General features: G+C 41.9%; 1 protein-coding gene and 1 pseudogene across 1 annotated transcript; both read left to right on the top strand.

Annotated features, from left to right (window-relative positions):
• Positions 1–9,204: 9,204 nt before the first annotated feature.
• Positions 9,205–11,892, top strand: LOC115137042 (flavin reductase (NADPH)-like). The gene is made up of 5 exons (XM_029673048.2): positions 9,205–9,382; positions 10,140–10,301; positions 10,624–10,713; positions 10,815–10,946; positions 11,288–11,892. Exons 1-5 carry the CDS (start codon positions 9,298–9,300, stop codon positions 11,440–11,442), a joined length of 624 nt encoding a protein of 207 aa, XP_029528908.1. The 5' UTR covers positions 9,205–9,297; the 3' UTR covers positions 11,443–11,892.
• A 1,611-nt stretch (positions 11,893–13,503) lies between these two features.
• On the top strand, positions 13,504–15,928 carry LOC115137649 (SERTA domain-containing protein 3-like; annotated as a pseudogene).
• Positions 15,929–16,851: the final 923 nt, after the last annotated feature.

Genomic DNA, 16,851 nt, shown 5'->3' with positions numbered 1-16,851 from the left:
GGAATACCTAGGATAGGATAAAGTAATCCTTCTCACCCCCCTTAAAATATTTAGATGCACTATTGTAAAGTGGCTGTTCCACTGGATGTCTTAAGGTGAACGCACCAATTTGTAAGTCGCTCTGGATAAGAGCGTCTGCTAAATGACTTAAATGTAAATGTAAACACATGTGGACTCATGTAGTAACCAATACCGTGTTAAATCTAAGTATATTTTAGATTCTTCAAAGTAGCCACCCTTTGCCTTGATGACAGCTTTGCACACTCTTGGCATTCTCTCAAAAAGCTGAACATGGAATGCTTTTCCAACAGTCTTTAAGGAGTTCCCACATATGCTGAGCACTTGCTGGCTGCTTTTCCTTCACTCTGCGGTCCAACTCATCCCAAACCATCTCAATTGGGTTGAGGTCGGGTGATTGTGGAGGCCAGGTCATCTGATGCAGCACTCTCCTTCTTGATCAAATAGCCATTACACAGCCTGGAGGTGTGTTGAGACATTGTCCTGTTGAAAAACAAACGATAGTTCCACTAAGTGCAAACCAGATGGGATGGCGTATCACTGCAGAATTTGTGGTAGCCATGCTGGTTAAGTGTGTCTTGAATTCTAAATAAATCAATGACAGTGTCACCAGCAAAGCACCCCCACACCTCCTCCATGCTTCACGGTGGGAACCACACATGGGGAGATCATCCGTTCAACTACTCTGCGTCACACAAAGACATGGTGGTTGGAACCGAAAATCTCAAATTTGGACTCATCAGACCAAAGTACAGATTTCCACTGGTCTAATGTCCATTACTCATGTTTCTTGGCCCAAGCAAGTCTCTTCCTCTTATTCATGTCCTTTAGTAGTGGTTTATTTGCAGCAATTCGACCATGAAGGCCTGATCACACAGTCTCCTCTGAACAGTTGATGTTGAGATGCATCTGTTACTTGAACTCTGTGAAGTATTTATTTGGGCTGCAATCTGAGGTGCAGTTAACGCTAATGAACTTATCCTCTGCAGTAGAGGTAACTCTGGGTCTTCCTTTCCTGTAGCTGTCCTCATGAGAGTCCGTTTTATCATAGCTTTTGATGTTTTTTTGCAACTGCACTTGAAGAAACTTTCAAAGTTCTTGAAATGTTTCAGATTGACCGACCTTCATTTCTTAAAGTAATGGACTGTTGTTTCTCTTTGCTTATTTGAGCTGTTCTTGCCATAATATGGACTTTGTATTTTACCAAATAGGGCTATCTTCTGTATACCACCCCTACCTTGTCACAACTGATTGGCTCAAAGAAAGAAATTCCACAAATTAACTTTTAATTAAGCACACCTGTTCATTGAAATGCATTCCAGGTGACTACCTCATGAAGCTGGTTGAGAGCATGCCAAGAGTGTGCAAAGCTGTCATCAAGGCAAAGGGTGGCTACTTTGCAGAATCTCAAATATAAAATATATTTTCATTTGTTTAACACTTTTTTGGTTACTACATGATTCCATATGTGTTATTTCATATTTTGGATGTCTTCGCTATTATTCTACCATGTACAAAATAGTACAAATAAAGAAAAACACTTGAATGAGTACTGTATGTACTGCCCTGATTGGATGATAGAATCATCTAGAGCCCACACCCTTAGCCCTAAATAAAACATAACAAATAAGGCACATGGTATTCAACCTGTCAGTTGGAGCTGGAGTTGGACCCTGAAAAACGACACACTTCCACAGGTGTGTTAGGCTACTTTGTTTTGTCATGAAAATTAAAGGCATACATGACAAATCTTAATTTGCTATATCATTGTTGTACTTTTCAATAGGTTACCAGAAGATCCAGAAGAGGCAGGACCAGAACTGCCTTTTTGCATGGTGAACCATTCTAGCCAATACCCTATCAGCCAACCATTTATTGCAGAATGCCATGATTATCTACAGGGCAGACTATAGACCTCTGCGTTTCAGAGGCAGAACACAGAAACTAATACTTAGTATACAGTTGAAACAATGTTGCAAGTTCACTAGCAGGCTGGACCTAGTTGATAATGTTACAAGTTCGCTAGTGGGCTTGACCCAGTCAAAACAATGTTGCAAGTTCGTTAGCGAAAGCTCAAGACAGACAGAGAAAGAGGGAGACAGGCAGAGTAGAGAGATGAATGCGATGAAAGAACCTAAGCTTGTATTTTCATATTTACCACTGTAGCAGTATAACATTTCATTTTAAACAAACAGGATAATGGTTCAAATACAACTTTTGTTGTATTTCGGGGAGCTCATGTCTCATTCCGGGGGCTGAGCCCCCCTTAGCCCCCCATAAATCGCACACTGGAGTGTACTTATCTCTCTCTCACTCTCTATTTCCTATTGCAAGTGTTGTTGTACACAACCATTGACAACCATCTAATACATCAAGAAATAAAGGTTGAGTCAGAAAGAAATGGCAACAAATATTGGACAACTAAGCAGCCAAGTGAGACATACAATAGAAAATGTCAAAAGAGCCTCAGAGGGACCTCCACTATCCGCTTCTATAGAATGATGAGCCCAGACATTCTGAAAGATATAAACACAGCACACCCATCAGGATAGTATTCTCAATTCCAGGAACGAGGTCATCAATAAATAAAGCATATTATATTTCAGGAATCAATTGGAAATGTACAGTAAATACATATCACACTGAGATCATACTTAGATCACACTGAGATCATACCGAGATCATACAGAGAGCATACTGAGATCATACAGAGAGAATACTGAGATCACACTGAGATCATACAGAGATCATACAGAGAACATACTGAGATCACACTGAGATCATACAGAGAGAATACTGAAATCATACTGATATCATACTTACACATCTTTCTACATGATCAAATCTGTCTCAGATCATGTCAAAGGATCGATGCAATGCTCAGTGATATTCAGTTAGTCCTAAATTCAATGCTCAGTGAAATTCAGTCAGGCCTAAATTCTATGCTCAGTGAAATTCAGATTTAGAGAGAGCTACAGTACTGTAACAATCACACCACAGCCCCCTTCCTCTCCAGATGTGGATAATTTGTATGTGTGTGTGTGCGTGCGTGCGTGTGTGTGGGTGTGCAGGAGACGCAGAGGAGGGTGTAGTGAAGCATGAGTCTGATGTTTCACAGCTCAACGCGTTCCAGTTGGTTGTCTCATTCCCCACCAGAATGTTCCCTGGATACCCAGAGCGCCTCCTACAGTAACTCCAGAGACTGCACCCGTAGGCATCAGCAGTACATCTCCATGACCGCTCAAGAAGCTGGTGTGTCCTACAATCACATACTACCAGATACTACTAGCCCATTGAGCCATGAAAGCGGGTGGTAGGTCACACACTTACTGAACAACATACATCACCTTTATACAGAAAGACCCCACATGTGTTTAACGCACTACACACATGGTTTTCAAGGGACCGCACGCACATCAAAATGCCATGGTCATGTACTGTATAGTGAAGGATGTCACACTGATGGTAGGCCACAACACAGCCACAATGGTCGCCAATGCATTAAGGCTCCATCCGAACTGTCACACTGTCATATGTGTCAAACGAATTGGCCTGTGCTGTTGCTAGCCTTTGGTCGCCCCAGCAGGCCTTTCCTAGACCTACCACCTGGTGTCCCTCCAATAAGACAGTTTTTTAGCTTAAGGATCCCACTGACTGACGTGATGTGGTTCTTCCTGGTAAACAAACACAGCTGTCAGAGTCACAGCGTGCCAGAGGCCCCTCTCACATATCCAAGACGCTCTGCACTGAAACAACAACAACACTGTTGCTCTCCAGCAATAATCCAGCCCACATATGCTTCTGCTTCTACGGGGACAATTCACTATCCGGGGTGGCCAGACTGTAGGCTGCTGTTGTTAATGGCAGAAACATAACCTACGTCAAGCTGGGAAACAGCTAGCGTGGCGATCAGGCTAGCTCTCAACAGAGAATCCAATGATGATCAGACTAAAATGAAGCAATAACAGATTGTCAGGCAAAAAAAGGATGACACAGGGTTCAATACATGTCCATGACACCTCCAGAAGAGACACAACAAGTCAACATGCCTAAGCCCTTTGATCCGTCTGATGCTGGGAGAAGGTCAGAGACAGTCGTCTGCACCACACCACGGCAGGCAAGGTGTAACCATTGAAGTTGAGTAAACACTGAGTCCTTACTGTTTCTTGCTACACCTTGTGCATACTACAGGGCAGGTGAAGTCATGCTGTGTCCACAGTTCAGACCACAAAAGTCTGAACATTCATTCAGGATTATCTCTATGGTTTAGTCTGGCCCTGATCATTTTCTGTGTTGCTGTGTTCTGCTGCTTCTGTTCGTTGCAGACTGCCTCTGCCCTTTACAGCTCAAATCAGTTGTAGATACTGCAATAGTCTATAGTGACATGTGCACAATTTAGATCGTCCATCTTTGTTTTTCGCCAGTTTGTTTCTGGCTCTTGTTCAGCATTCTCCTCCAAAGCACTCAACATTATTATTGCTCTTTGGCTACACCGTGTCACCCGGCTACAACTATAAATCTCCAGCCTGCCGGGCATGGAGTAAGACTCAGGCTGTATCCCCCCACCCATCCCCCTTTCCCACTGCCCAAAACATGCTTCCGGAAAAAATGGCCCTGGTACAGTAATTCACAACACCTCCTCAACCCAAAAAATTATTCCCAGGCAACAAGCCAGCTGCTCCAGTAGCACTCTGCCTGTGACCTTCGCACTTCCTACTTCCTGTCTGAGAGAAGCAGAGGTCCTTTGAGGAGCTATGGAAACCACTGCGGTGGCACAAACGGCCCTTTATTGAAGATGTATGGAGATGCAGAATTATTTCAGGGATCTCTTTCTGCCGTATTTAAATTCTAATCTGATTGTGTTGTTTCTATCCTGAGTAGCCCCTCTTTGCAGAAATATGTCATGAGTCTTGATTACATGTCCCCCCCCCCTTTGCAAAGCATTGATACTGCAAAAGATACAGAACATTTTAAAACCTATATTTAGTGTCGCTAAGTATTCCAGGTCAACATATTTCCCTTCCTGAAAATCCACCTTCAGTACACGATCAAATGAACACGTCTTGACAATCATCAAAGTGAAGCAGTTCGTTATTTTTTTTTTAGCATTTCAGTTTCAGGAATAGATACATTTACATTTAAGTAACTTAGCAGATGCTGTTATCCAGAGCGACTTACAGTAGTGAGTGCATACATTTTGTTACTGTTTCATACTGGTCCCTTGTGGGAATCGAACCGATACGAGAGTGACAGCCTGACCCCAAACTCTTTTCACTGTGTAAGGAGTTAGGGGGCTAAAGAAACTAAGACACTAGAGGATAGAACAGAAGAGAGGAAGAAGTTCCCCTGAGCATAGACAGATGCCACACCACATTACACACCACAGAATTGAGGACCTTTAATTCTGTCCCCCTCAGGCTGAGGACTGGTCCCTCATCTTACTGGTCCCCCCTCCATTTTCATTCAGCTTTTCATCCATCTTTTACAAATATTGGTGTATCAGTGGACATTTTTACCTTGACTTTTACGCCCCACACAATATTACTGTCAATTTGCATACAATGGAGAACACTGTGAGTATTGGCTATATGGCTAGGTTATTTTCTGAATGCACACTTCCGTAGTATCAGTAGAGACCCAGGCCTTTTATTGTGTTTAAATGTAAAGACAATGGGTCCTATAGTCTGTTGTGTTCAAGGGACAGAAGACCCATAACACACACACAAAAAAACACCCGTTCGTGTAAGCCTCTGACCGTATCTGAATCAATTTCACTTAAGTCTATCAGACGTTATACAGCGTCACATTTCCAGAAGTAGACCTATTGTCTATGCAGATTAAAAAAGGATCTGTAAATATCAATGGCGTGTATCAATCACTGTCTCACCACAGGAAAATGTAGCCTGTAGTGTCAGTTTGAATGGCTCGCATAGGCCTACTACGACAGCAGGCCTTGTCAAACGATTATTTTAAAAGTCCTGCAACATTGTCCTGTAATGGATGGATATACTAACGTACAAAATATACTAACGTTAAACCATAAATTCTCACTTGCATTCAGAATAAAGTGGCTATTGACATCCCTTTTGCCTTTGCCCACAAACTTTGCTGAAGAGTCTGAATTTGACATTTTTGCGTCCCATGACAGATCAGTACAATGGACAGCGCCAGCGGTAGTACGGTGACGTCACAGCACGAGTCTGACTGTGTTGCAACGGATCGCTCCAGTCATTTCACAATTTGAACAACTGTGTGTGACCAACATTAGCAACACTGACATCCGTAGAACAGACTACGCCCAGCCCTACGGTCAACAACAAAAAGCTATAGTTCAGTGAACAGAATTTAGGCTTGATCCACACAAACGCTCCTCACATTAGATCAAGATTTCTCATGTCAAACCTGCATGACTAGGCTGTCATTAATAGTAGTGCCTAGTGGTGGCTATCCAAGTTGATGGTGAGGTGGGCTACTACAGTGTCGACGCAGTTGTGCGCAAGAAGCCAGGGCAAAAGAGGATATAAATGGCAGATATTTGGTTATGGAATATTGGCATGTTGTCAAACTGCTTAACTCCCTATTGTGCAATCACTTTTAACCTTAAAATGACACATACTGTATGACCTGCATCCCTACCACCGCCGTCTCATTATACCACACTTAGGCTATGATCACCGTCCCCTGCACCATCCCATATGAAGTGCACGGATCTTTTCTTTGGATTAACACTTTTAAGCAAGGAAGTGGCTGCATTAAAATGATGCAGCCATGCTATAAATGTCATATGGCTAATCTGCTGTTGGATAAAATAGCATTTCAATATGGACTACTTTTAGTTATTGTAGTTGCGGTCAAATAACGTAGCCTACGCTCCATATGGCTGTAGACTACTATATGTACAAGCATGTTGTTTAATGCCCTTCTTACGTTACTTCTTTCAAGAATAAGGCTCCATTGTGACATGCAATGAATGTTCTAAAAGTGGCATACACTTACGTGCGTTTAATCATCAGGAACATGCGCGGACCAATTCTAAATAATTTAACATTGTATAAGGCCTATCCTAACCTGCCCATATGTGCTATTCAAAGCCTGTGTACAAATAGTAGCCTGAATATTATGTTCGGCCAACACAAGTGATCTAAACAACAGCAAATGCCTAATACCCAGCAAAATAAAACAGCATATAATACGGCCCTATTGAATCACTGCAGTAGCCTTAGCCAATGCAGGCCGGTGTTGCTGCATCTCCCACGAACACGGGCATCTCGAATTGTTCATGCTCAATGATACAAAAAAATATATATTTTAAATATATATATATACACATGCAACCTATGCTACAACGAACTTACCTTAGCCTCAATTTCAGATATGAGTTTGTTTTTCACCGAAAAATACGTAAAAATCAGTCGATGTGGTGGTGCCAGTATCAATGAACCAGTGAGCAAATTATGAACAGAGCCTCGCGACGCGGTGTTTCTTCGCTGGCATAGTAGTCAAGTAGCCTATATCCTCAATCGAACTGTGGGATCGGGATGAAGATATCTGGCTAATAAAGGCAGATAATGCGGCAATACATGTCAATTCCCTGCCGTGGCTAGTGGGACCACGCGACTGCCATGAAAGGTGTCTTGCAGCCAGGCTAAAATGCTTGATCAAATAATCCAAGCCGGTGGGCTCGGATATACTGTCCACTTGATAGCCTACGCGCTCCCTCTCCCTCCAGTCGTGATACTGCTAGAGAGAATTCGGCATTAGTGCGGCGAAGGAACTCACCTCCGTATAGCTAGAGAGAGAAAATGAGGGGGGGGGGGTCGACACACACAAAATCAATGAATTCCAGTAATAACCCGTTATAAATGGTGTCTAGGGTTTACAGATAGGAAAATCATTCTAGTGCATCTCTATCTCCACGAAAGTGTTAGAAGCCCTCTTCTATTCCCAGTGGACATTGTTCATTTGACAACATGTAATGTGCAACAACTATTGGAAGTTACTTCCCAGTATGACATGAACTACCTTAAAACAAGTGGAATTATTGTTAAGTAGGCATATTATTAAAAGTACATGAACATAAACTCACTGTATTACTGGTTTATAAACTGATAATAACGTTGATAACTGCATTACAGTGGGAAGTAATGAGGGCTGAGGATGCTGCAACACCACCTGAAAAATCTGACTTCAAAAACAATATTCATTTTTAAAAAGCACACCCCTGAAACGTCTATGGATAACTAAATAAAAGCTGTGTACCTTAAAGTGACATACAAATGTATTTACTTCAACCTACAGTAATCTCTCCTCGCTGATAAATTACGTTAATGGCACCTAAAGAAGAGCATTTCATACAGGGAGCATCTTGTGGCATGCATCTATGAAGGAAAAGTGGGCCTATACTATTTAACGGAGCCCCCCCCCCCCACTGTATCGCCATGAGTCCGACGAGCGAGACTATGTGAACCACATGCACATAACCTTGCCAGAGACCTGAAGATGTGTAATAGTGAAACCGATGTCAGTGTGCTGACATTTAGCTTCGGCCACTGTCCCTGTCCCAATACTGGGCTCGAGCCAGTGATAATCTGCTTCGCAACACACGACCGCCCTTCTTGACAACAGTACCAACTATTTGAACTAAACAAAAGGTAGCAATTGGATAGCTCCATCGGCGAAATGCCAAGCTGCAGTAGCTGTTGAGTGAGTCTACGGCACGTTCTTAAATCCATTACAATAGCACCTCCCCGAACAAATGCCTGCAGGCTTTAGGTCAGTGGGCTACTACATTCTTGTGGCTCGCAATGTGGATCACAGGAGACGGTTGGAATCCCAGTCAGTCACCTTGGTGCCATAACAGGATGGCTGTCGCGTGACGGAGGAGGTTGAAGTGTAATGAAGGTGATTCGACAAGAGGTAGCTTGAACATTCCTGCAATTTGGTCTCTTGACTGATTTTTGGAACTGCCATGCTTTCAGATCTTTGGATCTCCAAACTGAGAAAAACAGAATACATTAGTTGAAATGATCTAAAAAGGAATATATATCCTGCACGATTACGGCCCTGTTGTGACGGTGTGCGTTTTCCATTCATTGATGGAGCTGGGAGGAGTCTGTTGCGGAAGTGAGCCTTTTTTGGTTATCTAAAAGGGGCGTTTCTCAATGTTTCAAAGAGGTTCATTCTGCGTGTATGTTTTCGGGTACATTGTTGCACGCGATCCACAAAGTAAGAAGTTGTAACGTTCTTCGGTGACCAGTGATAGTTTCGCAATCTGTTATTATGTCAGAATCGATAAAGAATGTTGCAATATTTGGGGCCACGGGAATGACCGGACTGGTGACATTACCACTGGCTGTTGCAGCGGGTAGGCAACGTTTCTAAATTACATAATTTACTCATTATTGTGGGGGATTATAGGTTATTTACACAATCCCTCATATATCAATTGCTGTGTAGCCTGGTCCAAAAGTGATCGGAGTGTTCTGCCTTGTTCCTAAACTATGCTGAACGTTATTCATTTGATTTCCTATGCAATGCTATAGGACAGCAGACATCTGTCATTAGCATATGCTATACTAGTGTAATTGGAAGTGTAATTTGCCACAGCCTTCCTCTGGGGGGGGGTTATTATATTTTATTCTATTTGTGTTTTTATTTTCTATTCTATTCCAATCTGATTTGTTCTATTCCGTGCTATTAATTACATAGTTTCAAAATAATAGCAAACGTGCTAAAAAAAATCACTTTTGGATTATTTGATTAACAAGGGTGTTCGTTTCCTTGCTCGGAGATCTCGCGACAAAAGTGTTGAGTCATGAAAGTCGTTATATTGTTCTGCTGACTGATGATTGGGATGAGTGCATTGCAGTGCGCGGCAGATACGCGATGAAGTTCGCTGTCTGCTTATCGTGCTTATCCAGAACACTGGGAAGGCCTAATCAATTCGACCCACAGCCATGCTCTAGAATTGAGATCCATATATTAAAAATGAACTAATTGCCTGCATTACATTTTCCTCTCATCTTCATATTCCCATCAGACTCAAATACCTATGGATCATTGGTAGATGATAAAACGAGTCAATAAATTCATAATGCTTCTTTGTACATCATTATCCACAGGTTACAATGTGACAGTGCTGGTGAGAGACCCTGCCAGGCTGCCTGCAGAACACAAAGCATGCAGGGTGGTGGTGGGAGATGTCCTCAATAAGGAGGATGTGAAGAAGACCATGGAGGGTCAGGATGCTGTTATCATCATTTTGGGCACCAGGAGTGACCTCGGTAAGTTTAGGCAAACTTTCATTGGTAGGCTATAAGATTTCTAAGTTAGTAAAAAACATATGTTAAGTTGTCTGAATAAAACCAAGTTATAACAGATATGTTATACAAGCTGAAATATATCTTGAGGTGCAAATCAAAATGGAAGTGTTCAGGAGTCTCATTAAAACAAGTTTTCTGTTATGAGTTATACATGTTTTGTAATCATGTTCAGGGTGAGTTGCAGTAACTAACTGCACTAGGGGTTGCTGCACTAGGCCTACACATTTGAATGCTTAGGCCAGGATAATGGTCAGTATGTTCATGTTTCAGTTGCAATCCACAGGTCCCACAACAATGATGTCAGAAGGAACCAGAAACATCTTAGACGCCATGAAAGCTCGGGGGATCCGCAAAGTAGTTGGCTGCATGTCAGGTACAGAGTCTTGGACAGTCAGGGTCACAGCATCTTTCCAACTTCCAATAAACTACCATATAGAAACCATATCCTTATATTGTCCCCCTCTCTCTTCAAAGCCTTCCTCCTATGGGACCGGTCTAAAGTGCCACCCAGGCTCCTGCCGGTCACACAGGACCATGATAGGATGTACATGGTGCTGAAGGAGTCAGGGCTGGACTTCGTGGCTGTCATGCCCCCTCACATCGACGGTTAGTTGTCGCCCTTCCCCAATCAGTAGAAATGTAGTACTGTACTACTATACTGTAAGTGGCTCCAGTGATGACATGATAGGCCTATCATCACTCCTCACACACTACCCACTGAGCAAAGACGTAAATGAAACGTCTATTCAATGTTGGTTCAATGTAATTTCATTGAAATTACATGGAAACAATATTGATTCAAAGTATGTGCCCAGTGGGTATGTACTGGATGGATTAGTGTTATTCAAATGATATTAAACATTATACACATATTGAGTCAAAATTATCTGAATATGTAATCATATTAGGTGCCTTACACTGCTAAATATAAATGCTATTCCCAACAGATAATCTCCCTTTGACTGAGAAGTACACAGTGACAGAGAACATGCTGAAAGGGCGGGTCATTTCCAAATATGACCTGGGACACTTCTTCGTCAAGTGCTTGTCCATCTCTGACTGGGACAGGAAGACCGTTGGGGTTTGCGGGGAATACAGTTAACCCTAACAAGACAGAGCCCTCCTTTTTCCGTAAACCACTTACCACAGCTGGCCAATCAGACACCGCAACTTAGATCTTACAGGCCAATCTTTCTTGCTTGAATGAAATGGCAGCTTTGGCTTTTGCTAATGTTTTGTAATTGTTTTATCTTGGATATTATAATGTATGACAAATGTAATATGTCAATAATCTTTGTAGTTGTGTGTGGGTCTCATACTTTGTGCAGATTTTTTAATTAACTACGTAGCCAATATCATTCAAATATCAATTTTACTTTTGGATATTTTTTAACCCAACAGCAATTGAATGTTGACTGAGTATGTATGCGTGCAAAGTGAGTCATCAATTAGGCCTATGTGCTATTTATAGCCTAGGCCTACTTGTAGCCTGATCGTGTGCTGTGTCAGAATTTTATAGCTAGCTTTTGAAATAAAGAGTTTTTTAATACAACGTAGTTGTGAAGTGGCAGTCTTTATGTGTCACATTCTCTAAAAGAACATGTCAACAATGTTTATCAGAGGTATTTGCTGGCACTATGTAGCTATTGAGAGTGAACAGCTGAAATTGAGCTTGAACCAAAGTCTGTGGTTATAGGTGAACTAGCACCTGACCTGTGCCATGAAAGTATTAAAGGCTTCTTGGCAGAGGCAGTAGTACACTCACATACAGGGTCACTATTCCCCATCTCTAGAAGTGTCACATACACAAACACCTATGTGAACCAGTGTTGCCAACTTAGCGACTTTGTCGCTATATTTAGCGTGTATTCAGACCCCTCTAGCGACACATTTTCAAAAAAGCGACTAGCGACAAAACTAGCGACTTTTCCTGGTGTTATTGGAGACTGACGTGAACTCACGTATCGTTCTTACTCTTCTCAACGAGCAGCGGGTGCTGCCGTGGGTGTGGGCCCCACCCCCATCCCAAAGCACTCACAGGCGGCCCAGTCCTCACACAGCAGTCCCTCCCAGCTGCAGTCAGAGCAGGCGATGTTCACCCACTCGCATCCAGACTGCAAATGAATCGCGCATGCGGGAAGCCGCCGCAAGCCGCCGCTGGCTGATCCCACCCTGGCTTACGTTAAAAAAGTTTTTTTTACCTGAATTAGAGCCAGACTAGTCACCATCATTTTTTCACATTGCCATTGACAGTTTTTTCTATTGTCTCTTTTTGGTCCATTTAGATTGTTAATGTAGATTATGTACAAAAAAATAATAATGTTATGGTTAAAAAATGTCATGTTTTACTGTGACTAGTTGTAGGCTCCTAAGTGGACCATAAGGTTAGAAAACAAACCAAATAAATAAAAATAAAATAAAAAACGAAGTAACTCCACCAGTGTCTCTTTTGGGTCACTTTTGCCGGTCCCAAGCCCAGATAAAGGAGGAGTGACATTGTGACATTAAAAAAAAACAAGAATGACAGAAGAAAGTTCATTGGTAGTTCTAAACATATTTAGGGTGTTTTTTACTCACTTTGTGTCTCTCCCAGACGTTATTCCTCTCTTCCTACATGCACATGGCCAATTATACAAATTAGGCAATGACGTTGGTTGGCGACTTTCAGGACAGCCAATAGCTGCTTTCCTTACTGAGCAGTTGGCAACACTGATGTGAACACTTCAAACAAAAGCTGAGACTGTTGGGACTACCCTACCACTGTCAACAACATTTCCTTTATCTACTGCAATTCTGACGAGTTTGAATTTCTAATTTGGCGAATGAGAAAAACATATTGGAAGCTTTCTGTTTGAATATAGAGACAAACAGGTTGGCATATAATGACTTGCGTGGCCTAATATCACAGTAGCATGGGTATGCAAAGCATTCAGTAACTTTTTGGGAAATGTAGCTCGTCCATAGCTGGCTTTGTCAAAATAGCCGAGCCTATTGTAACCCAAAGAAAATTGCTTGCTTATCATAAACTCATGTTTTTAAAAATTGAAATACAAAACGTCATCGGGTCTAACATCAATTCACAGGCAATCCTTCGATATAATGTTGTTTTTTTGGCGAAAATTAAAACGTTTCAGTTGGTCACTTTCACGAGGTTGAGGTAAGAATATGTTCAACTACTTAAGACATCGGCTCGAATCTAGGTTGTGTTTTTAGATTTCGAGAAAATTAAGAAATATTTTTTCACTTCCCTCATTGACTTTTATCAAACTCCGGCCTGGTCTGTTTGGTCAGTATTTTGGCCAGAGTGAAACCTCTCGCTTCGCCTCTTTTGGTGAAACTTAAATCTCGGGCGGGAACGAGTTTACTTTTTAGTTTGCCGGTGGGTTTTGTACGGAGCCGGCGAGCTAGGCAAACAAATAAGACATATTTGGACCTAACATAATTCATTACTTTTCTATATCGAAAAGATAGCTGAAGACAGATGAACAGTTGCACACAACAGGTTTGTTGTTGTTTTGCCAAATTGTGACAAACTAGGAAGTGGAGAAAACGCTAGTGATGTAGTAGCTAGTTTGCTAAATTAGTTAGCTAACCAACGTTAGCTAGCTACTAGCTATATTGCTAGCTAGTTATTATATTCCCACACTGTAGTAAACTCACAATGTAACGTGTCTTGATGTGATCTCTAAAGATTCTTATCAAGTTTTGTGTTCTCCATCTAGCTAACTACGTTAGGTCGAGGAGGATGATGATATCCAAGGGACAGAAGCGCAAAGTCGATGATGTCGTGGGGGGCATGCGTAGCGGCACTTGGGAGAGCCAGCGGCAGTCCGTGCTTGGCATCTCACTTGTCAAGTACCACCGCGGGCAGGAGCTGATGGAGCCTAGTTTGCGCCGCTCCGTGTTGATAGCCAACACCCTGCGGCATATACACCTAGAAAACAAGCCTCCATATGGGTTAGTTAACCTGACAGGACCAGTGCCACCCATGGTCCCATCTAAACTCTGCACCCACAGGGAGTCTGGTCTGGGTGTTGTAAACAGTGCCTCAGGTGTCGAGGATGTCTGGATGTCCTCAGAGAGTGACTTCTCCCTGTCAGCTGCTGTCTCCTCCATTCTGAAAGAACTAGACTTGACTGTCGATGGAGGGCGGTCACCTCAGAGGACACCTTTCAGGTCCATTGAGAACCTACCTGGAGACCTGGGGCTCAAACGGAGCTGGGTGGCTTTTGGTAGCGTGGAGGAGGTCGTGTGTTCCAGCTACCTGCAGGATGTAAAACTAGATGAACTTTTCCATGACATCGACACATCGGTGTTTGACAGGGAGATGGGGGTCCGAGCACTCTGCTGCAGCCAGTGACGAGCTGCTTAAGTACTTACCCTCTCTGTCCTCCGTTCCGTCCACTTCACCCTCTCTTATCTCTCAACCAGAGCTTCAGGGACCTGCATGAGCTGGAGCACATCATGGAAATACTGGTAGAGTCTTGATCACCAGAACTTTGAAGAAATTAGGACATTATAAAGAGAACAGGACATTGAAATTGAGTGTTTACTCTGTCCAGTTGATCACATGGTTTAGTGAGTGAAATGCTCTATTTTTATACAAAAGAAGAACAGGCTGAATGAGAGACTAGCCTGCTTTTTCTTGTAGTGATGTTTTAAACGTAATATTCCTTATGCCTAGCTATATCAAGAGATTATATTGTAAGATGTTCCTAATAGCAAAGCAGTTCAGACTGATGTCCAATAAATTAATTAGTGGGTAGGTAGGATTGACTCAGTTGGAATTTTTGAATATCATTACATGCCTCAGGCATCTATTTAATTGAAGGTAGATTACCATTTTTTAATGTGTAAAAACATTAACCTGAGGGGAAATGTCATCTTTGAAGAAATCCCCTTCACTGGTCTTACTCCAGTAAGTAGAGGGTTAATATTGAACACATTCTCACATCCTTCAATATCACAAAAGTACAACTGAACTACAATAGTACTGCATTGTATTGGTCAATATGTTCTGTAGTAGTAGTCTAACTTGCTTAACCAGTATGCATAATTAGGCTACATATTGAGATGTGCCACTAACTTACAGCTTGCTTTGGCCATTAGGAAATACAAATATTACCTTAACCTGAGTTACTGGCTGTGAAATGTCATGGTGCTTACCGGTAGTTCAATATCAGGTTATAACAGCTGGAGTTAATATAGAGGAATTCCTCAGTTTGGTTCTGTCGTGCGTGCAATGATGTCTAAGGGGAAAAATAGTGTTTGCTTGCTGTAACTTGGTTGCAGTAATGTCCCAGACAGAAGTGTCAGTTTCATCATTAAGGGTTTTATTAAGGTCTATTGTGTGGCATTTTTAGAAAATGTCAAACCAGGGTCAGAAATGGTTATTTATAGAAAATTCCTATTTAAATGTCCAGCTAAATATGTGATCTATATGTTACACAATGGCAGTTTATATTTTTTATATTCTTGTTTATATAATGTATTTTGGCTCAATGCCCTGAAAAAGCAAATTATGCTGACATTTTTCAATGAAAGACATGTAAGTGCACTGTCAAATTTATGCAAACACAATGTTAATATTTTTTTTATACGTTATAAAATTAAATGGGTTTGTGCCAATCTTTTCAAACAATGACACTTGTCTCAACTGCGATACAGTACAGTAGATTCACAACTTCGGTGGGGATCCTACTGCAGAACACCAGCAAGCAGCCAGAGAAAATACTCAACGTCCCGTTCTGACCCCAAGTGGACATTGTCAGAACAATGCAAGTGCCTCACAACGATGCAGGTGGAGTTGTGCTGTTGAATTGTTAAAGTGCATGTGAAAATGTCATACGTATGTAGTAACTGATAATGTAATAACTGCCCATAATGTAATCGCTGCTAATGTAATACATGGCCAATAATTTATATATATACTGAACGCATAGCGTAACATTAAAATTAGTAGGTAGCGATAACGCTGACGTCATCCAGGTATTCATGTGGAAAACTCCTGAAGGCTCATAAAGCAGAAAGTATTTTAATTTCAAACATGCCCAGAGGAAGGATATGGAATCGACTTGGGTAATGAAGGGAGGATCGTATGACGCCCTACCCAGCAGACTGTTGACTAATCGCTTCCACGTTGTCAGGCTGCGTCACGCGGTTGCTAAAATAATTATCACGCAATCCCTTCTCAAAGTCAGGTTATGAGTCGAGAAACATGCCTATTTTCCTCGAACTTAATCTCAATATTACAGATAGCAAGTTAAGTATCTCATATATTGGAAAATATTTGTAATATTGTTGACGAAATTCATGCTAATGTTGGCTTTTTGAGCTTTCGCCCAAGTGACTCCCATTCACTCCTTGTCCTATAATAGCCCGAAATTCACCGCGAGGCCCATTGACGTGGCATGGGCAACGGTTCCCATCTCCTCAAAAGTATATCTGCCCTTGCATATCGATCTGCAGGTTGAACATGGTGAGATTGTAGACGCCGAAATTGCTAGTGCAG

The sequence above is a fragment of the Oncorhynchus nerka genome, linkage group LG11 (genome assembly GCF_034236695.1).
Source record: "Oncorhynchus nerka isolate Pitt River linkage group LG11, Oner_Uvic_2.0, whole genome shotgun sequence".
Taxonomy (NCBI): Eukaryota; Metazoa; Chordata; class Actinopteri; order Salmoniformes; family Salmonidae; genus Oncorhynchus; species Oncorhynchus nerka.
The sequence above is the reverse complement of the archived record's forward strand: the minus strand, read 5'-3'. Positions and strand labels throughout refer to the sequence as shown.

Coding starts and splice junctions, on each gene's coding strand:
- LOC115137042 (XM_029673048.2), top strand. CDS start 9,298: ATGTCAGAATCGATAAAGAATGTTGCAATATTTGGGGCCACGGGAATG. Junction 9,383..10,139: donor ACCACTGGCTGTTGCAGCGG/GTAGGCAACGTT, acceptor CATTATCCACAG/GTTACAATGTGACAGTGCTG. Junction 10,947..11,287: donor CATGCCCCCTCACATCGACG/GTTAGTTGTCGC, acceptor TATTCCCAACAG/ATAATCTCCCTTTGACTGAG.